Source organism: Aspergillus ruber, assembly GCF_000600275.1.
Source record: "Aspergillus ruber CBS 135680 unplaced genomic scaffold scaffold00020, whole genome shotgun sequence".
Lineage (NCBI taxonomy): Eukaryota > Fungi > Ascomycota > Eurotiomycetes > Eurotiales > Aspergillaceae > Aspergillus > Aspergillus ruber.
Window position 1 is genome coordinate 462,043 of NW_024467316.1, and position 21,916 is coordinate 483,958.

The 21,916-nt window shown below is 48.6% G+C and overlaps 7 protein-coding genes across 7 annotated transcripts; 4 read left to right on the top strand and 3 right to left on the bottom strand.

Annotated features, from left to right (window-relative positions):
- Positions 1-110: 110 nt before the first annotated feature.
- EURHEDRAFT_459518 (tetratricopeptide repeat protein) lies at positions 111-6,272 on the top strand (the record flags this gene model as incomplete). The annotated part of the gene is made up of 4 exons (XM_040784589.1): positions 111-461; positions 515-1,097; positions 1,151-5,577; positions 5,634-6,272. 4 exons carry the CDS (start codon positions 111-113, stop codon positions 6,270-6,272), a joined length of 6,000 nt encoding a protein of 1,999 aa, XP_040637446.1.
- Positions 6,273-7,557: 1,285 nt separating this feature from the next.
- On the top strand, positions 7,558-9,894 carry EURHEDRAFT_404165 (FAD/NAD(P)-binding protein; the record flags this gene model as incomplete). Its single annotated transcript, XM_040780288.1, has 1 exon — positions 7,558-9,894. The coding sequence occupies one exon, from the start codon at positions 7,558-7,560 to the stop codon at positions 9,892-9,894; it is 2,337 nt and encodes a 778-aa protein (XP_040637447.1).
- A 392-nt stretch (positions 9,895-10,286) lies between these two features.
- EURHEDRAFT_459834 (Dabb family protein) lies at positions 10,287-10,669 on the bottom strand (the record flags this gene model as incomplete). The annotated part of the gene is made up of 2 exons (XM_040784610.1): positions 10,287-10,499; positions 10,568-10,669. The coding sequence occupies 2 exons, from the start codon at positions 10,667-10,669 to the stop codon at positions 10,287-10,289; spliced, it is 315 nt and encodes a 104-aa protein (XP_040637448.1).
- A 795-nt stretch (positions 10,670-11,464) lies between these two features.
- Positions 11,465-13,723, top strand: EURHEDRAFT_532086 (MFS transporter; the record flags this gene model as incomplete). Its single annotated transcript, XM_040787210.1, has 8 exons — positions 11,465-11,493; positions 11,854-12,239; positions 12,304-12,381; positions 12,438-12,857; positions 12,913-13,062; positions 13,121-13,429; positions 13,485-13,579; positions 13,631-13,723. 8 exons carry the CDS (start codon positions 11,465-11,467, stop codon positions 13,721-13,723), a joined length of 1,560 nt encoding a protein of 519 aa, XP_040637449.1.
- Positions 13,724-15,053: 1,330 nt separating this feature from the next.
- Positions 15,054-16,310, bottom strand: EURHEDRAFT_404168 (uncharacterized protein; the record flags this gene model as incomplete). The annotated part of the gene is made up of 8 exons (XM_040780289.1): positions 15,054-15,245; positions 15,323-15,404; positions 15,504-15,648; positions 15,720-15,825; positions 15,961-16,043; positions 16,075-16,155; positions 16,210-16,216; positions 16,263-16,310. The coding sequence occupies 8 exons, from the start codon at positions 16,308-16,310 to the stop codon at positions 15,054-15,056; spliced, it is 744 nt and encodes a 247-aa protein (XP_040637450.1).
- A 1,828-nt stretch (positions 16,311-18,138) lies between these two features.
- On the top strand, positions 18,139-19,668 carry EURHEDRAFT_459507 (endonuclease/exonuclease/phosphatase family protein; the record flags this gene model as incomplete). The annotated part of the gene is made up of 5 exons (XM_040784587.1): positions 18,139-18,345; positions 18,403-18,659; positions 18,711-18,992; positions 19,050-19,220; positions 19,266-19,668. 5 exons carry the CDS (start codon positions 18,139-18,141, stop codon positions 19,666-19,668), a joined length of 1,320 nt encoding a protein of 439 aa, XP_040637451.1.
- Positions 19,669-19,796: 128 nt separating this feature from the next.
- On the bottom strand, positions 19,797-21,706 carry EURHEDRAFT_459466 (general amino acid permease AGP2; the record flags this gene model as incomplete). Its single annotated transcript, XM_040784584.1, has 8 exons — positions 19,797-20,418; positions 20,465-20,674; positions 20,729-20,811; positions 20,867-21,029; positions 21,087-21,192; positions 21,251-21,361; positions 21,414-21,521; positions 21,571-21,706. The coding sequence occupies 8 exons, from the start codon at positions 21,704-21,706 to the stop codon at positions 19,797-19,799; spliced, it is 1,539 nt and encodes a 512-aa protein (XP_040637452.1).
- Between the last annotated feature and the right edge of the window lie 210 nt (positions 21,707-21,916).

A 21,916-nucleotide genomic window follows, 5' to 3' on the forward strand; every position in this document is an offset into this window, starting at 1 on the left:
TATTTAACCCTCAATTTCTTAATCTCGAGGCTTTTCCCCCTTGATATTATTACTCTTCGCACCTGATACTACTATTTTCGAGACATGTCCATGTTGTGAAGCAGTACAGCATGTCTTCTACCGACATAACCGGCAACATTGCTGTCGCCGGGAGCCCCGGCAAGGTTCCAATCCTCCGGGAGAGACTCCAATCGATTTCTCAGGAATACAAGACTCGAATTGGATACTCCACCCATGATATTAGCTCCAAATGCACGACAGTCGACACCTTCTTCGATACGATTGCTGTTGAACGACTTCGTCGCATGCCTCGGGATGGCGGCCGTTTGGATGCCGTCCTCCGACGTGCGTCGCGGTTCGCTTTCGCAGTAAGCTCGCTATGCGATGCTGTCCTTGGAATTGTATCTGCGGCAAGCGAGGCTGCCTCGCTCATTTGGGGAACGGTCTTGATCCTACTAGAGGTGAGTCGTACTTGAAAATGTTGGCATTACTTGATACTGATACGCCGCTGTAGATGGGTATCGACCAGCCAGGTAGTCTTGAAGGTATCTTCGGCCAATTTGGTCGGGTAACCATGGGTATATCCTTGTTGCTACAGGGAGAACACTATTTCAGTACTCCCGGTGTTGCACATGAAGTGGCTGAGATTTACGCGGACCTGGTCGAACTGGTCAGCCACGTCACCATGGAATATAACGATGCGTCCAAGATCCAGGACGGGGAGACAATGGATGAGAAAATCAACGAGGCATTCTATCTGTACTTCAACCGATTCAACTTGCATTGGAGACGGATCACCAGGGCCATCATGACCAGCCAATACGATACTACGCTTGATATTCCTGCGATTTACCAATTTCTTGACTTGCAGGACCGTCCTCTGCAGATGATCCTCGAAGGCCATAGCCACGCTTTGGCTGACGGTTCTTTCTCATGGTTCGATTCAGATTTGGCCTCATTTGCTATGAGCGAGCACGATGTGCTAGCCGTGACGGGTGATCCCGGGACTGGTAAAAGTGCACTGGCCCAATGGACTGCCGAGCGGTTGCAGGTCTCGGCTGAATATGATGTTTGGAATGTTATCTCGTTCCCGATTCGTAAGTTTTCATCTATTTCAATGTGATGGACGGTTTGCTGATTGAAATCTCAGGTGCCGACGTGCCAATCACAGAGCTGTCTTTGACTGTACTCAAAGGCCTGGTACACCAGATGCTTGACAGGTCAATCAATGACCCCAACGCCCAGAAGGCCATTCTGGAAGCTACCACTAGAGCGGTTGTAACTGCGTCTGCTGCCGCGCCCGACCCTCAAGTAGAGGACGTACTCTGGACAGCCGTGGAAGCGGCCCTGGCGTCCAACATCCACTTCATGATTGTCATTGATGGTTTGGACCAGATGAGAAACGCCGATGCGAGCGCAACACGCTTTCTCAGCCGCCTCGAAAACGCCATTTCCGGCCCACGTACCCCGTCCAAGCTGATAATTTTCAGCCGGGTTCTCCCGACAGAAATCGACCTTTCCAGCGCCCAACTTCTGACCATGGACGCTTCCAAGACCGAAGACGACCTCAAAGTTGCGGTGTGCGACATGATGTCTCTCGACTCTCAGTTCCACGGCCTCGATGCCGCCAATACGGACGCTATTGCGAAGGCCATTGTTTCTAAAGCTCGGGGGTCGTTTGTTTGGGCGCAACTGGCAATACAATATATCGGACAGCACAAAACAGCAAGCGAAATGCTTTCTGCTGCTCGGAAAGCGCCCACATCAGTGGACGACCTGGTTGATAGCCACCTAGATTCTATAGACCTTGATCAACAGGAGGCTAGGCTTATCATTGCCTGGCTTGCGGCTTCGGAACGGCCATTGCAAATCCAGGAAATCAACCAACTGCTTACCATCGACACAAAGGGCCCTAGTTTTGTCTCTCGCGTCACTGGTCCCGGGAAGGAGACATTCCGGCCAGTGAGCCCGCTCATCACCACACACGATGGATTTGCGTCGTTCCGACATCACATTGTCCGGGAGCGTGTTCGCCAATTGGCTGATTCAATGGAGGGCGATTACTCCAACCAGGGTAAATTCCCGTTCAACATGCAGGAGGCACACTACGAACTCCTGGTTCGATCGTTGGCCTGGGTCAAATTCTGCTTGAAGGAAGAGGTAGCCGTCTCATTCGACAAGATGGCTGTGGACAAGCGAGACGCATTCCTCGAAACCTATACGCTTCTGGAGTATACTTCGCGCTACTGGTACTCACACCTGCTCTCTTCCCCGTTGGTTAGCGCGGATGGAACTTTCAACTTTGTAGCACCTTTTAAGCGGGCCCTGCCAGAGTCGGTTTTGTTTGTGCTCTTGGAGCTGACAAGCCGCGAGTCGCAGTTCAGCCGCTCTAGTATCCTGGAACTGTACCGTGTCTCTGTCGATGTACGCCAAGGCGTCCTGGGTCAGAAATCGAAGACTCTCCTGCAAAGTTTAATCTTCAGTGGCCGTGCTTTGCACAAAGCAGATGCTGGCATTGTGAATGATCATCTCTATGAAGCATGGCGGATGAGCAATGCCGTCCTGGGTACTAGGTCTTCCGTTACTATATCTTTGGCAGAACTCATCGCAAGGACCGTCCGTGCCAGTGAGTGGGATGACGCTGCTGCTACCCGGGATGAGACCTATCGCCGCCGAGCAGAAGCTCTGGATCACTTGGTATCTGTGGACGCAGAAGGCTCTCCCTTGGGCTTCAATCGCCGCTTCGGTTACTTAGCCGTATTGGTTAAGTTGTACAAGGACAGCAACGAAGAGGACGCAGCGTACGGCGTTTCGCGGCAATTTTACCAGAATTCTGTAAACAGATATGGCTCTCACTCGCTTGAGAGTGGCAAGGCTGCTGATTTCCTGACGCACCACTTTGAGATCTCCAGTGATGATGACATGGCCCTCACACTCGCTCGCACCAAGTACGAAAACATGGTTCGGACTTTGCCTGCCACAGATGATCGTCGCATTGCCTACACATTGTATATCGCACGACTCTATGAACAGCAGAACCAGCCTGATCAGGCAGATGGAGTTCTGGCTAGCTTATGGGCAGGTTTGTTGGCGCACGATGTGACATCAGCATCCACCTGGGACAAGAGGACCAAGGTGGCATTGGTATACTACCAATTCCTGCGCCGCCACGGACGCCCTGATGAGGCCGAAGTTGTCATGCGTGATCTCTCTGCGGACATCCAAACTGATGGTATTCATTCCCCCGAAATGTTGGAGCGAGCCGAAACACTCCGCAGCGAAGCTCGTGAGATGCAGCTTACCGACATGGAGCGCATGCTGTCTGTCATCATTTGGAATTACTACAAGCGTGCCGGTCTCGAATACACCCCTCAGGCCGTTACATTGGCCGAGCAATTGGTGGCAGGAATGACTAAAGCCAACTATGAAAGTCTGGCCGCGCTCTCTGCCAAGGACCGTCTCCTGCTACACCAGCTCCTTGACTCCATGGCCTCTGGAGAGAATATTTCGGTGTCGACTCTGGTACTAAGTCACAACCTTGCCGCTGTCCACATCCGTGACGAGGAGTGGCTTGAGGGAAGCGACTGCGTGGGTGCGGTTCTCAAACACACCTGGCCAACTGTTGACAGCGCCGATTCCGACTCGAAGTTCCCCTCTGACCGCGCGCCTCACATGGCCAACCTAGCCTTGGACATGGCCTACTGCTCGTTCCGTCGTATGAACGTTCCCAAGGCTTCCGTTGTCTACGGGAATGCCTTCAAGGCATCCATCACTGCTGATAAGGTATCTGTTCCTTCCGTCACCGCCGTCGTCAAGACGGTGGTTGAGTTCTACGAAAACACTTTCCAGTACGCGATGGCATTGGTTGTCCTGCGCCAAGTCAGCCAGTTCTTCCTGTCACGTCTTGGTGTCTCCGACAAGCACACCATGGACAGCCTGTACCACCAGGGAGATCTTGCAACGCGACTCGAACATCACGATGATGCAGAGAACAGTTATGGCACGATCTACGATGCCAGTCTCCGTGATGGGAAGATTAGCTCGATCGGTATCCGGGCTGCGGTTGCGCTCATCGCCCTTTACGAATTGAACAAACAATGGGACTCGGCGTTGGGAGTCTATCGTCGTCTGTGGCCTACACTCATCCACTTCGACGAGAAGGATGGATACGACCGCGCTTTGTTGGAAGGTCTCTTGGAGAAAACGTACAACGGATACATGGGGATTCTCGAAACAACAGGCAAGTCGGAGAATTACTCGGAGCGGTACCGTGTCGCCTTTGAACATCTGCGACTTTGCAAGAAGATCCACGGCCCTTCGCACGACATGACGCTCAGGGCCACGCTCGGATTAGCTGGTGTCTGCGAAGAAGGCGAACAACATCTGGACGAGGCCATTTCGCTTTACCAGCAGGTCTTGCGGGTCAACGAATGGGTCCCGTCGTCTCAAGCTTCCCGTGCTTTGCCTGACATGTCGCTAACGTTGCCTATCACGACTAAGCACAAACTGGCTCAGCTCTATTTGCGAAAGAAGTCCAGGTCTCCCGAAGCTGGATCTCTCTATGCGGAGGAAATGGCGCTGTCGAAGCAGCGACACGGACATTCGTCCACTTCCGCTCTGTCGTGGCTGCGCCAGATTGCTTTGTTCTTTGCTTTACAGGACTCCACGGACTCTTGGAACCGCGGGGCTACTGCCCTGCGCTCTCACGCCCACGAAACAATTGAAGTCACCGATCACCAGGAGACGTTGGTGGACCGAGCTCGTCGGCTGGCGGAGATTTACCTGGAGTGTGGCTATATCGATGCGGGCAACAACTTGATCGATGCCCTGCGCCAGCAGGTGGTGTACGAGCGCCCCGAGTCACAGAGATCGCTGAATACGTATCAACCCGCCGTATTCGTTGCTGCTTTTGAGGAATATTTCCGGAATCGCCAGTCGTTTAGCCAGATCTTGGATGAACTTAGCGAGGAGAGCTCCGTGTTCGGATCATTTGAACAAAGCTTGTCAAGCCACGATCTTGTCCCAACACTGACCTCTGGTGAGAAGCTCCATCGGGCACAGACCGAGCAGAGGCGAACAACTGCCGCCAAACAGACCCAGTCTAAACTGTACGCTTATTTCTGCAACACCCTGTCGATCTCGCATCTTAAGGAAAAGGATGTCATCCGCCAATTCTACAATATCTGCCGCCGGGAGGTATTGTACGATGACTACAACACGAACATTATCGCGGCTACTATCAACGAAGTCAAGAGCCTTTGCGACAGTTTACGATTCCAGGAAGCCGCCGACCTGGCTGGCGCTTTCCACTCTTTCGTTCACTTGACTGAAGGTCTGCGAACCTACGAGAGTATCCTGGCTTCCATCAAGATCTGTCTGTACCTCAATGGTTACCACACCAGCAGGTGCACCGACGAGAAGGTTGCGAGGAACATGTCGATTGAGTCCAAGTTGCTGTTGCAGGAAATCATGACGAACGCAAAAGATATCAACGTTCAGTTCTCCGAATTGCCGTTTGCTGAGCTAAACGACTTGGTTACAGTCTTGGGAGAGCACGAACTGTTTGAGGATCTGGAGGTATGTTTTTCTGTCGCACATGTTTTTTCAGGTTGTTTACTGATCGATTTTACCAGATTATTTTGACCGATCTCTGGACCTCTCGCATCGTCCAGCGAACCTGGACCCTGAATGTCGTTGTTTGGATCGGGCGTCGGCTGGTGGAAAGTCGTTACTGCCGGGGTAACGTTGACGGTGCCATTAAACTCGGTCGCGATATCTGCTACAACTTGCGTCAGGTCTGGGGTAACTGTGACCCCATTACCTTCGACATGACTACGTTGCTGTCCGGAATGTATACGGCGTCCGGCAACTACCGCGCCGCGGTCGCTCTCCATGAAACTGCCCTGAACGAACTGCTTAACGACCGTGATGCGGTGCATGATGAGCGCGCTGCTGAAATCGCTTCGCAGCACCTGGAACTTCTCAGACACGCTCAAGCTCGCCGCCAGAAGGGGTCGTCATCTCCAGCTGGCGAGACGCAGGCGTATTCCGAATTGGTGAAGCAATTGTCGACCAAATTCAACATTTCAGCTCCCGCGTCGCAGGATGTGTCCGCGATGGATGATGATGTAGGCGTGTGGCATCGTCCTCGTCGGTTTAGCCTTGATGTCCAGGAGGAATTGGAGCACCAAAACCATCTCCGGAACTCGAGTGGTGCAACGATGCTGAACGGAAATGCCGGGGCCAAGCGGATTTCGGTTGCTGCCCTGTAAAGAATGTAGATTAACTGTCAGATGTTAATCATTTCGTCTTCTAGTATAACTTATTATAGTTAGTGACTTTTAATAGTAGTATAATGAATGGATTCTCTTTTCCGTATAACTATACATCTTCTATGCCCGGTCGATCAGCGCCGCCCCCGGACCGACCGGTAACCGGGCAGAACCTTAAAATGAAGAACCCTAAATTGACATAAACTGTTCAGGAAGAAGCGCGAATGTCTATACCGGACTCTCGAATGCCTCTATTATGGACGTCTCTAGAGAAATACATACCAATTGCGCCATCATCGGCGCCATCGTCGCCAGCCTCAAACCACATTCTTAGTCCATGACGACGATGATTCAACACAAGCAATCAGCCACCAAATCGTTTCCATATAGGCATGTATTGCCTTGCTGCCTCTCTACGCCAAGCCTACATTAGAGGATAATAAAAAAAGACTGCCATGGCCCTTCATCAATCGCGATCTGATGACAATATGGGCTCCGCAAAGGTCGAGGAATTCGTTGACGCGTACTATGCACGCCGTCGTGCCCTGCCCTTTCAATTATTGGCAGCTGTCCAGCCTTCTAGAGCTTGCCAAGAACTCCTTGTTCCCTGCTCCATGACCGACACTTGCGTCTTTCACCCTACTATATACTTGGTGGGTGAAACGAGAAGAGAAAAATAGAAAAGATCATCCGGTCGACAATTGTTGGCTAGCTGAGTCTGATGTCATGTTTCAGCAAGGAGAGATTCTATGCTCCTTCTACAAAGTGATTGACGCACTATATTTTAACAACAGGACTTGGCAAGAACGGAGCGAGTAGGGGATCTCCGGGATGTATTTCCGCAGCACCATGTGAGCTGCCAGTATTGTTTAATTGGTATGCCGGGCCTGCAATATACATAGTATAGTTGAGCCAAGAAACCAGCTGGCTTCATCCAGTACGTATGCATGCCCCTATGCCTTGGTTACGGAAAATCATAATGTCCCCGAAATATGGAAGGAGGAAGTAAGGGATCTGCTCCTGATCTAAGATCTGTCCTCCACCGGCCATCCATATCCACAGACCAGTGCTTGTTTATGCAGGGGTTCCAGTTAGTCGGTATGTCTGTACACAGCGTAGAAGATGTGTATATAGCACATATTGTGGACTATATATTGTTCCCCTCTGTTATCATGATCTTGCTACAGCCAGCAGATCATTTCTTCGTTTTCGAACACGATTACTATTCTTGTTGAACAATTTCAGATATATCTCTTATTATCTAAACTATTAGATGCCTTCTACAATGCCTAGTCGGACCACTCCGTCCACGGACAACATCGTTGTGATCGGAGGTGGTGCCAGTGGTCTTGCTGTGATTCTTCAGCTGGTCAAGCGGTTTCGCGCCGGAAAGCCTGTGCGAAAGATTACATTAATCGAGAAAAAAGATGAGGCTGGTCCCGGATTGGCGTACTCGCCTGATTGTACCGGTACGATCCTCAACATGACCAAATCCACCATGGGGCTGTATCCGGACAACCCCAATCATTTCAACGAGTGGAAAAACGATCCGAACCTGAAACTATACCCTTTTCGTGAAAGCTATGGAGACTACCTCCGCGCCATGTGGTCTCAGTCTGTGGAAGATGTTCGACAGATGGGAGGTGAAATCTCCTTTATCCAGGATGAAGTCCAGGATATTAACCGCGACGACGACGGCACCTTTACTCTTACCCTCCAGAAGAACGCCAAAACTTTGTTCGCAAAGGACGTTGTGCTAGCAGTAGGGAACTTCACTGTGACGGCAAATCCTCACCTGAGTCACCTCCCGGGCTATTTCTCCTCGCCTTGGCCCACGACCCGATTGATGTCCCTCCCGGCAGACGCCCCCATAATCATTCTCGGCTCTCGACTGTCTGCCATTGACGCTGCAAATGCCCTCGTCGACAATGGTCACCGTGGCCCCATTACCTTCATGTCGCGCAGCGGTCGACTTCCCAAGGTACAGGGGGCACCTGTCCCCTTCCCGCGCCGGCACAACCTTTATACCCTTGCCAAACATGTTCATGCTCCAACACGCGTGGGGGCTTCCTTTGCCAGTCTCATGAGCGGTATCATGGAGGAGGTCTCGCACTTGGCCGGAAACGATTGGAGCTGGCTGCTTCAGAATCACGACTGCCCGATGGAGGAGCTGGAGTCAGATATCAAAGATGCGCAAGAAGGCAGAGCTGGTTGGCAAACTGTCCTGAAAAGCACGGCACCTCTTGTCGAGCGTTACTGGCGGTCTCTTGAGATGCACGACAAAAAGCTCTTCTACGACAAGTTCTACAGCACCTGGATGCGGTACCGACACGGGATGCCTGTCGAGAACGGGGAGAAGATTCTGAAGATGATGAAGCGAGGCCAGCTGAAAGTCGTCAAAGGGCGAGAAATCGAGTCGAACGGCAATGGTTTCTTCGCCAACACGTCCGAAGGCAAGATTGAAGCGTCCTATGTGGTCGAAGCTACTGGTCAAGAGTGCCGAGTCACTCACGCTCCGTCGCCGCTCATCCAGGCCACGATGCGTAAGGGGATGGCCACCCCTCACCCGCTGGGCGGTTTTGTTGTGAACTTCGACACCCTTTCAACATCTCCGGGCCTGTACACCATTGGATCGTTCACACAGGGCACTCACTTCTATGTGAGCTCTGTCGACCGCATTGCCGAGCATGCATCCCGCCTTGCCGATTCGCTGACCGGAGAGCCTTTGGCGCGACCCCTGCACGTTGCTGTTTTCCTCCGGGGAGACCCCTTCTCCCACATTATGGCTAGTAAACTGGTCCCCCGACTTCTTGCTGCAGGTCACATGCCGTTCCTATTCGTGCTGCCTGCAGGAAAGAGCCCCGCCAACGGAACAACCGCACCTGTCCGTGCGCGACAGCTTGCATTTTTCGAAAGAGCCCTCATGAAGCAACACGTCACCCCGTTTCTCAAAGATGTGCCTCAGAATGGCGCTGAATGTCTGTCTCTTGACCAGATGAGATCCACGTATGGAATCCTCGTACAAGAGGTCGACCTCGCCCCCTCGGAAGAAACCCTCCACAGACACTACATCGATGTCGGCCTTTCCCTCGACTGCACTACCACTCGTCACTTGTCGACGGACATCCAGAACTATTTCTCTTGGCCACGTCAATTGCTAAATCTGCACTCCACCGCCAGTCTGAACGCCGATCGTTCCTCGTACCACTTACATGACATGCAGGACTGCTGTGATCGAGACCAGTTCGATCTCCACACCCTTTCGGCGGAGTATTCCGAGCCAATTATTGACTCCCGGAATCACAGCTGTGTTCTTGGGGTGGACTTGGCCGCTGACTTGGTGGACCGCGTTTCTCGAGGTAAGGATCTTCCCAAGGCATTGCGGACAGCGAACAGGCCGAACACGAAGGAAGTCAACGGTGGACAGCAGAAGGATCTTCCCAAGGTTAGCACAGACGGTTTGGTAGAGACTATAGTCAAGTCGTATGCCTCCCCAGAGCACCAAGGACATTTCCAAAAGCACCTCGCTGGAGTTGTGAAGAGCTGGTCGGAGGAAGGGAATTCGAAGGAATCTGGGAAGGAGTCTGGAAAGGAAAACCGTTTCTGTGTTGAATGTCATTAATATATTATAATAGAGCAGAGATAGAGAATGCGAATAATTAATGATTCCCAACGAAGAAAGTGCCGCAGCATTCGGTATCCCAACCTCCCAGATTCTATTTTCTTTATTTGAAGCTCTTCCTATAGTAATACGCGTGACCCCGGAGCGTGAAGCAGAGGGTTTGGTTGCCTGTAGAGAGCAATATACTTAAAGTCTTCACCTATTGTCTATTGAGTGGGATGCTCAAAACTATATACTGTACAAGAGTCATTCGTTTTATCTACCTCATACGTGCTTATCGAGTTACGCAGTTAAGCTTTAGGAGAGAATTGATAAACAAGAATACGTTGTTCCATTCCATTTCACCATAAGCAGGACCTGCCTGGCCATTTGAAGCTAGCTAATATCATAACTTAGACCACGGACTCGAAGTAAGTGGTCAAGAGGTCCTCCTTGACAGGGACGGCAACAGCCTTGAGAGCCTTGTGCGCCTCGCAGTCGTTGTCGTAGTATCTCATGTCGTCCAGTGACTGGAAAGTCATCTTGACGGACAGGTTGTAGCCGTGCGTACGAGGGTCATCGAACGAGGCTCCAACTGCGGCATTGCTGATGTAGGGCTTGCCGTCCTATACCAATTCGAAAACACCATCGTTAGCACTCAGATTGTTTCCTGGTATCATAAAGGTAGCCTCACCTTGGTGGCGGACTTGACCAGGACCTTGAACTGTTCAAGGACACGCTGACGGTCGTCGTTGTTGGGGATCTTGAAGAGGGTAACACGTTCGATGACAGCCATTTTGGAGCTTGATTGAAAGAGATTTTTCTTTAACTTGATTTTTAGAAAGAAGAGATAGATAGGGAGTGATGCTGAGAATGGACAGACTGATCGAAGGGAGGAGGCGACCCTTAAATAGCCCATCGTCTACGCCCAGCGCTCCGACAAAGCTATGTTCTTTTGCACCTGCAATCCTTGACCGACTATCTCAGTCATCGTTGTCTGACCTCATATCTAGACTATCAATCGGGTTGTCATGCATGGCATGTCGAATTCCACCCCTATCATCTATGTATCCAACACACGCATGCAGGCGCAGCAAAACACGGTGATGTGTAGGACCCAGAATCATCTGCGGCTGTCATGAATAATCGTCATTGGTTGGTTTAGCCACACCTCTCTATTGGTGCCAAGATCAATGAGCATCAACATATGTAGAATGCGGCACCTGCATGCATTAGCTCTAATGCAAGGCTCTCCCCCCAAACTTAGAACTATGGAATGTAATACTGGAGCGAAGGAAGGCTGATATTGCATACTACATTTATAAATTATCTAGAATCGAAGACGTTTCAACTAACTTGCCACTTGTTATAACCAGAAAATACCGGAAGCTGGACTTGCGTTGCGGATTGTCCGCGAAGAAGTGATAACTAACGTTTCAGAAATTGGAAAGGTCTGTGAGCCTACTTTCCATTTTCTGTTGATATCTGTCACAAAGAGTCCTTGACATCAATCAATATATTCCGAGGAGAATCGGATGCCTCGATACAAAATGGTTAAAGGAAGGAAGATGTGATACGGCCCAGTGGAATAATGGCGAAACATCCCGAGGCCGGCCCAGTGTAATTAAAGCTTGAGAAAAGGAGTCGAAGACAAAGAAATGAGGATGTCTTTTATCTTGTTCTATTGTCAACGATGAAACCTATTCTACGACACTGAATCTTGTTCAATATTGACTCCGGCGTTAAGAATAATTTGCTAGTCTTCGGAAGAGTATTGCTCCGTATCTCTAGGATCTACTGGGAGAGGAAGGCGATTTTCAGCATGTCAGACAAAGCGACTGAACTGTTTCTGCCGTCATCTCCGTGCAAGAATGGCCATCTAATAGTCATCAAAACAGACACTTTACTCCCAGTGCCAGCGGTCGTCTTCTCTCACAGCAGTCTGACCGGAGACCAGGATCTGTGCCAGGATGTCTCAAGACAGGAGATTAAGCATCAATATCTCGAGTTTGATACGGTTCTCCCGACTCCACGAATCACGTTGCCCCCGGGACCTGAACAATCACTACCACCGGAACAACCTTGCTTGAAGAAATATACTTCTCCGTACCTCTGGCCAAAATGGCGCAAGGCAATGCTGACCTGCATTTCGTGCTTCTCGACAGCAATAGCCGGTTATTCCACTGGTGAGGTTAGTCCGGCATCAGAAGAATTAACGGAACAATGGGGCATAAGCAGCGTGGTGTACAATCTGGGAATTACAATCTTCTGTATTGGGTTTGCGCTGGCGCCTATGGTAATCGCACCGTTCTCCGAGGTCAATGGGCGTCGTCCTGTTTTCATCGCAAGCGGGATCTTGTTTACAGGTAGGAAAGAGTCCAATGTCCGGGGTCTACAAAGAGAACTAACGTGTGAATCCCCGATATACAGCGAGTACGATCGCTTGTGGCGGTTCTCACATATTTGCCGGGTTTCTGGTTGCTCGTTTGATCCAAGGAGTCGGCGCATGTACGGATAACATACTAATTCCCTCTATGCAAAGTACCTCTGCTAATATGCTGCAGCTACGTTCGCAACCGTAGTGGGCGGCGTGATCAGTGACTTTTATGAGGCAGAGGACAGGAACACACCAATGGCAATATATTCCGGAGGCGCGCTTTTTGGCACCGGCCTCGCCCCACTGATATCCAGTATGATTGTATACTATACATCATGGCGCTGGGTGTACTACTCTCACGCCATAGCAGCCGGATGTCTGGTCGTTCTTATGTTCCTTTTCTTCAAGGAAACGCGTGGAAACGTAATCCTACGTGAGAAGGCTCAAGCTTTGAACAAATATTACGATCAATTGGAAGAGGCAGGGCATATTGGGGTGGTGCTAAGCGACAAGGACAAAGCCTGTCGCATTCGATGGAAGGTTCAAAGTGACGAACAACGCGCCTCACTCACCCAAATGATTCTTACTTCTTGCTATCGTCCATTCAGTGAGTTGTTCCTTATATTCCCGTCAATATGTACACTCGAATTCTCATGATATAGATATGATTGTTACCGAACCCGTGGTTTTTTTCTTCTCACTTTGGATTGCGTTCAGCTGGGCGGTCCTCTATCTCCAGTTTGCCGCGGTTCCGTTGGTCTTCGCGACCAACCATGGCTTCAATATCCAGCAGACTGGCGCTGTCTTCACCTGTATGTGCAATCAATCGTATAATCTTTTTGTTTGCCACGTCCATTGACCTGTGTTCAGCGATCTGCGTTGGTGTCGTCCTCATGACTTCCATAAGCATCGTTCAAGAAAAATTAGCCTCCCGCTTTCGCATCCTTCCCAAGTCCGCTGAAGGTAGATTGTACTTCGCATGTGTCCAGGCTGCCCTTTTGCCTATCGGGCTATTCTGGTTTGGATGGACATCGTATTCATCGATACCCTGGATCGTGCCAACAATAGCCGTTGGGTGCGCAACCATGGGCATATATTCGGTCTACCTAGCAGTGTTCAATTACCTGGCAGACACCTATCATCGCTATGCCAGTTCGGCTATTGCGGCACAGTCTTGCTGTATGCCTTCTTGTAATCTATCTGTGCGGGAGTTCGCTGCTAATTGTGTTTGCAGGCCGGAATCTCCTTGGGGGCGTATTTCCGCTTGTTACAAATGCTATGTTTACCAACCTGGGATATCCAGAAGCGTCTAGTCTCCTTGGCGGGATCGTGAGTCAACGCATTTTTCATCTGCAGGGAACATTTCGCTGATTCTCACAGGGGTTGCTTCTGACGCTCGTACCATGGATACTTATGCTCTACGGACCAAGGATTCGTGCGAGAAGCAAACTAGCTAGTGTTAGTGTTCCCTGAATGCCCCGTAATTTGATCAACAGTCAATATATGCTTATGCTTACTTGTATAGGAACTGGCTAATTGAGCCGAATGAGACGGAGCGACTACGCACCAGCACTTATAATAATGTATCAATAATTAAATATAACTAGCTATATCTGTGAAAATATATTCGTATAGAGGGGTGAATTATCCGCTTATGTTCTTGTATTCCATCTGATTTCTATGTCTGCATGGATGGTCCGACAGGTTGAACGCTCACAGCAACGGTCTCTTAATTATGTATTTTGAGGGATATCATACATTTCGTCCGCACGAGAGCCACGGTTAACCATTGGGGCTGCAACAATATAAATGTGCCGAGACTCGTTAGCTGCCAGGTTGTGTATAAATTATGCGTCTTTGATTGTATTTTAGAAGCACAGCGTCACCAATAAACTTGAAGTTACAGGTTGCCATCATCCAGTAACCTTACGATATAAGTTTAGTATATTAAAATAATGCTACTTATATATAAATACACTAGTATTTCGTATTATTTCATATAGGAAGTAGGTAAATGTGTAGAAGGGTACTGTCATGACGAGAGCATGTATATATCGAAATTAGAAATGGATGTACCGTGTATGTCAGCGACATAATTATGAAATAATGGTCGTGAATAGGACAAATAAGCGATATTTATGCTAATGCGGTTATCTTGCGGCTAGCCATGGCTAACCACAGCCAAAGCCGCAAATTGCAGGATTGGCTTTGGTTAGCAAACTTGATAACCAAAATCGCAAACTGCGGCTGCAGTTAGCAAAGAGGCAACCGCAAATGCGGTTTTGCCGCAGTCTACATCAAATATGTTTAAGAATATCATGGACCGTATCAGTCGTTAGACCCGGGAGAGTAGGTGGGATGTAGTTTAAAGCGTGAGAGTTCTCCATTTCCGCGACAGGGCCCAGGACACTTTGCTTCAATATGTTTTTCGTTACCCTTCCGTGGATTGTGTTTTCAAGAGTCTTGTTCAATTCCTTAAAAGTGGGATTTGCAGGCGAATCAGGTCTAGTAGCCTGCCGAGTCTTCTCGAAGACGCCTGTGGACAGTAGAGCCCGCAGTTAGTAACAGGTGATTATCGAAGTAATAGTTTAGAAGTGAGCTCATCGGCGGCTGCTTCTTCGACCAGGAAGGAGGCTGGGGTCACAGAGATAGTCGCATTTTTTAGTACATTACAACAAGATACCCCAGTGCTTTCGGCATTGCCTGTAATTGACATCTACCAGCTGGCTACGGTACTTGACGACTTTGCCTGCCAATTCATAAAGTTTGTGTTGTAGTGATCCAACGTCTTCAGGTCCTGCTCTCAGCTCCTGATGCAGGTGGGCGCGTTAACGTAGTTGGTCATATCATAAGCCCCATTCTGCCAGGTGGGATCATACACATATGACCAGGCTTTACTTGGCTGCAGCTGGTCATGTCTAGCATCCAACCGGCATTGCTGCGAGTCTCCATAAGAGTAGAGGCGGATTTGAAGAACTGGAGCTAATGTCAGAAGCTGAAAGGCGCAAAATAAGACAAAAGATAGAAGGGGAAAGACATACGCAGATCAGGGGAGATATCTCAGCCACACACAGTGGTCTTGATGCTTCTTCTTGAAAGCTCATTGTGCGTAATTATGCTAAACTCAAGCAACGGACAGTAGCACTGAGACGACCTTCGTAGCGTCCAGGGCAACGACAGAAACTTTGGCCCGGTCAATTATTGTGCACAAACCCTCTACGTAGGTTACTGGCTCTATTGAATCTCATCGTACAGTTTATGGCTCAGATGGTCGGGATTTTGGCTGGCAACCGTAATAATCTCGTCCTGGGCGAACCAATCTTTGTCGGGATCGATGGGCGTCGCCAGCACCAACTTGATCCTGACCAAACATTGATCGTACTCGGTTTCCTGGCTGTCTTTGTTGAGTGTTAATTAAGCCCCAGTCGAGTATTGTGCCAAATGCCATTAGCTTTGGAATTGCCTTGACTATCCAGCTGGACGAAACTAGAATCGGTGTATTTTGTAATGTCCTTGTTGCCCACCACAAGTTCTCTGAACACCTGAACACGCCTAAATCTTTTGCATGAACCGGCCTATATCAACGAGAAACTGTATCTAGTCTCCCTGTTTAGTTTGGGTAACTGACTATTCGGGGGCCCGTTCGCGGCTTATATGAGCAATTTGCTCAGCGGTGTTGAGATCTTGGACATCTAATATCCAAAACGCACCCTGCCAATAATTTTGCTAGTTCTTTCACTCAGCAAGACATGATCCATATAATAGCCTGGGATGTCAAATTTTTCAGGGAAGTCTGCGTAAGGGTGAAGTTGTGTTAGATTTACCATTGGGCAATGTAACGTAGCTTTTGCTGACCAGGGGGTCGGGGAGCCCGCCAGCATCGAAATAAGAAATAGTGGCATGACCTGTGCAATAATTAGACATAAATCAGACACGGGAGTTGGACCGACGGTTCTTACCTTCGTGCTAGTTTGCAGCCTTAGACCTTTCGGAAATGGTCTGTATTGCGTACACGCTCTCTTGTGATGTGGTCATTGACAACAAGGACTGTAGTGAACATCCTATAGTGAACACGCAGTTGCTGCAAACGTGATTGAGTACGATGTGCTGCATGTGGTTTGTAAGAATATAGCTGCCCACATTGAAATTAGCTTCTCATAGTATAGCTTTATTATATAGCTGGGTTAACATCCTTTCTGTGCTTTAGCAATGGGCCTCAATGTCTTGTGTAACATGTTTCTGCATGGATATAATATAGCTTAAGTGAGCTATGACCATTTAAATCGCTGGAATAAATTCAGTGAGATCAGAGAAATAGCTAATTATGCCTGCGGTATTCGTCTGTCGCCGTGAGATGAAATTAAGTTAGAAATACCTGAGTCAGGACTAGCGCCGCTCAGATTAGCATGAAACCACTGCTGTTATGAAAAAGGGTGCCGAATGCATAGTTTGAATGGAAGAGCTGGGGATCGGTATTGCAATGGATTGACATCCGCTTCTATTTTGCTTTTTCGGACGAGTGAGCCATTATCAGCTCCGGATTTCACTTCTCATCTCTATGTTATGGCCCAGATGCGCACCTAGAACATTTCCATAAGCTGCAGAACAGCAAATGGTCGGCTGCAGGGACTGAGAATTGAGCGAACAATAATTATTGATTGACGATACCCCACAATCTGCAGGAACTGTAGACCATTTGAGGCCGGATTCAAAACCGCCAGTCCACGTTGTGCATTATGTATGTACTTGTTGCAACTGACGGCAACAATGCAATTGCTTGTAACGGCTCAGCCCAGCGCCTTCATCAGCAAACATCATCAACACGGCAAACAATGCCATGGAAGCAACCAAGGCAAACAAGCTGCTTAGCGAGACCACACACAACCATATAGGACTTCTTCATGTAAATAGATTTGCCTCTTCTCTTTTCTTCTCCAGATTCGATATTCTAGTCGATGGCTACACTGATTTAGATAGGAATATCATTTCATTAGTATCTACTGGTCCGAGCTCGTGACATTGCTCATGTCTCTACGTACTTCGATATTGCAGCATGCCATTGGCAGAGTATATCCGTAGTGCACTTCAAGCATGCATGGTCCTCAGCCCATCAACATTTTTTCTCAGTTCATTGCCACCGTTGTTGTTGCAGCACCATCAAGACAGTACACGATTGCTAATCCCGGGAAAACTTGAAGAGTGATAGGCTTGAAAGGCTTTGGCTTATAGCCCTGATAGTCCAGGAAAAAAGCGATTTGCCTTAGCTTGTCCATGTTCGGGTGTCTTGAGCGCATGTATCGCACTGGTAGCTGTGAGTAATATGGACAAATGCTTCATTGTGTCCACGTATTCCATATCCTTAACCTTGAAGCCAGACAGAGATCCTGACGCTAGCCATATCAGGTAAGGCTGCCCAGTGATGGATTAGCACGAGGTACAGGCTATTTTAATGCACAGCAAATGCTAACCGAATGACTACGAACATGGACCCGTGGAACGGACGAGCGATAGACATAAGAGACCTTAAAGCAATTGATTCGGTTTGATTCGGATCGGTTCAGACCGGCTGCCGTATATAGTTAAGCGAGGGCGATCTGTCTAAGCGAAGTGCACTAGTTGCTATTTGGCTAAGCGAGGAAATGGAGACCCATTGACCGTCAAGTTTGATAACATAAACCCCAGCAGAGGGACCTATTCTGGAATGAGGATGCTGGACACAGTATATATATAGTTCGTGCCAAGAATACACCAAAGTCAATCACAATCGTTTGATTGCCAGTTTATCAGGGGTAGATTGGGAGTATACTCGTATATAAGGACCTTTAGTTGAGGCTATTGGGATGCTATTCCAATGCTAGTACCGAGCACCTGACACCCATTTGATGATAATGCGTCTCTTATGGGCTCTTCCTTTATCCTCTGCGCTGCCAGCGTGGGCAGCCACCAGCGGAGAGTTCAGTGTCTTGTCGTTCAATGTGGCCGGTCTCCCCGCAGTTTTCAACACTAATGGTGTTTCCGGCAGTAAGACAACAAATACTGAATTCCTTGGGTCGAAGTTTGCACAGTATAAATACGACGTGATCCAGGTGCAGGAGGTAAGAGCCCCGGTGTTTCTCTTTTAGACCAATCGACTCAGCTGACGACGAACCAAGGATTTCAATTACCACGCTTATCTCTACAAAACCGACAACCATCCGTATCGTACGTCTACGTCAGGAGGTGCAGTAGTCGGTTCAGGACTCAACACGCTATCAAATTATCCCTGGGTGGACCTTCGGCGCATCAAATGGGACACCTGCTCTGATATTGCAGACGCAGACTGTTTCACGCCCAAGGGCTTTACAGCTATGCGCATACAGGTGGATGAGGGCGTCTACATTGACTTCTACAATGTCCATGCCGATGCAGGGTGAGTGATACTCCTAGAATGTGTGGTAGCCTGAACTGACTGGATTGATAGGAATACCAAAGCTGACCTGAATGCGAGAAATTCTAACTTGCAGCAGGTTGCAAATCACATTGACATTCATTCCACAGGAAACGCTGTAATCGTCACTGGAGACACAAACTCCCTCTATGCTTCACCCGGTGAGAAAATTCGCGTGTTCCAAGATCAGAACTTGATGAAGGACTCGTGGGTGGAACACATATTGAACGGCGCAGAGCCTCGAGAAGGCAGTCAACCCGAGAAATGTGATAACCCTACGAAAAATGACACCTGTGAAGTGCTCGATAAAATTCTGTATGATTCTGTTTCCCTATTCTTCATTTCATGGTCGGCTGACTGAAATATGTCTAGTTATCGTGGTAGTCGCATACTTGACTTGCAATCCATCCACTTCGCGTACGAGGATAGCAAATTCTTACGTGACGGATCAATTTTGTCAGACCATAATCCAATTACCAGCAACTTTACCTGGTCCCTGTCCCCGTCTATCCGGCAGACAAATCTTTTTGGAGGGCCGCATGGGTAAGTTTAATGTCAGGTTCCCTAGATCCAATGCTAATTGTCTAGAAACTGGTTCAACGATCTTCCCTTAACCCCGGATTCTGCGACGGGTACTAACAAGCCAAAAAAAATTTCCCTCCGTGGTGACGAGCGTTTGATCGCGGTAGGTCTGGTTCTAGCATCCGGCAAAAAATATAGCCACGGCGGCCCAGACGGAAAACTCCACGAACTTGTGCTAGCAGACAATGAATATTGGACACGGGCCCAGTTGTGCCAGGGTAAGCACAATGACCATACTCGAGCCTTTTTCTTGTTGGCCACGACTAGTGCTGGGAACACCATTAGCGCTGGCCAGGTGACCGATGACTGCCGGGAATTTCAGATGAAAAATGGATGGCAGATCGTGGGTTTCTATGGCCAGGATGGTGACGAGATCGATCAGTTGGGATTTATAACTGCACAAATTTGAGTTTCTGGTCGATTGAAGATATAATGTACTGTGCTTCTATGTATCGTGCATTCGTGTAATAATACAGTAAATGCGTGTCCCATCAGGTCTTCCCAACCGTACAAAACAGTACGCAATGTACTACCCTTCTAGGGTTTATTTTCAACATTGGCAGTCCCTGGTCTAATATACGTCGTCCGACGGATCACCTTCCAAACGACAAAAGCGAGGATGAAAAAAGCGATCATCACATAGTCTAGGAAGAAGGTTTTAATGTCCCACTGCCCCGGAAAAAATAGGTCAAATCCTAGTATCAGGAGCATGATACTCGTACCGAAAACCGCGTACCATGCGGCATAGGGCTGTAGGTATCCCTGATATGGAAGAGTATGTCGATCGATTTTCTGCTGACGCATTGCTGCATAGAAGTGCAAATACGTGAGACATGTGCCAAGGTAATTGAGGAGATACGCGGCAGTGATACAGCTGACCAGCCAGTTCAGAACAGTGGCGGAACTATTATTGACTTGAAGAAAGGCCAGTGCGCAGAATGACATAGTTACAGCCACGGCATTGTACGGTAGGCCATGGCGGTTGCATTGTGATAGGACTTTGGGAGCTTTGCCCTCAAGTGACATACCATATAACGTTCGGGCACCGGAGAAGACAAGATTATTGGCAGCCGAAAGGACAGACGTCATAATCAGGGCGTTTACAATATCTGGCAAGATACTGATCCCAAAACGGTCCATGGATATAACGTACGGCGATCTTCTCGGTCAGTTCTGCCCTGATATGCAAGAGAGCCCATACTCACGCTGCACCTGTTTCACTGCCCTCCTTGGACCCGTCAAGCATATTCTGCAGACTCTGATCATTATAGGGAATAACAATACCAACACAGAGAGCACCCAGACAAAAGAAGAATAGAAGTCGCCAGAAGAAGGATGCGTAGGCCTGACGCATGACCTTATGTGGATTTTGCGCTTCTCCTGCCGCCATAGAGATAAACTCTGGTCCTACCATTCTGAAATGAGAAGTCAACAAATGCCGAGAATTATATCTGACTGTGTAGACCTACGTAAACGAGGCCTGCACCATACAGCTCAGAACTCCCAAAAAACGACCAGTATTCCCTGGAACTAAGTACGAGACGAAGGCCCCCTACTTTGTATCTCAGCATCTAGAATGGATGGATGTGGGAAGCAGATGGACTCACCGGATCCCTCCAATATCGAAAACCATAGACGTCGTGATGAGGGTTGCCACCAACCATGGTAACGAAAGTGTACGCGATCAAGCCCACCATTAGGAATACCTTGAAGATGGACAGATAAAACTCCGATATGCCGTAGTATCGAACCATAAGACCATTCATGAGCCTAGTAGAGGATTAGTTTGGAATCCAACTTTTTCATATTGTCTGTAAGTAAAAATACGCAAGGATTACTATGATGATGGCAACAACGACTGCAACAGGAACTTTGTTGGTCCAATATGTCAAGAGCACGTTGAGCGCAACAATTTCATATGGAAGACCAAGGGCTATTTGCCATGAGCATAACTCTCTTTATATGTTCTTCGCAATGAGAGACATACATACCAACGTTCAAAAAGAAGTTCCATCCCATGGCGAAACTCAAGGCTTCATCAACCCAGTGTCCTGCCAGTCGAATAAACGGTGATGGGATCGGTCGATAGCAGATCATTTCTCCTATAACAAACATCAGACATAACTCAGCATCAAACTTCTCAAACGAATTAACCAAAGCATTGATTGACTGCTAGAATTATAGTCCCGTATGCCAGAAAGCCAATGAATAAACCCGCCGGACCACCATGTGGAAGGACAGCTCCCATCTGGACGAACAATGCTATGCAGGTAATTAGCACCTTCAATACCAGGAGTTGAAGTGGACTTACATGTTCCAATCGCTCCCCCCACAGCAAATAGTTGGACCTCCCGGCTGCGCAATTTTCGATGTAGATCCTCTGATGAAGGAGCTTCGATATCCAAAGAGCCTTCGTTTCGAAAAACTCTCGAGGATCGAATATCCATGGCAGGATAGACCTGCTGTCCTTCAGGCTTACTTGGAAGTAGAATCATCTTGTTGGGAGTCAAACTGCTGTTTCATCTCCTGGACCTGACGACTTCTGTTCTTGCGACTTAAAACCTGATTGTTTTGCGCCAACTCCCCCTCTTTTTCATGCACGTGATAATTAAATTGACAATGCGCCATAAATACCGGTTTTCGCGCTAAGAATGATC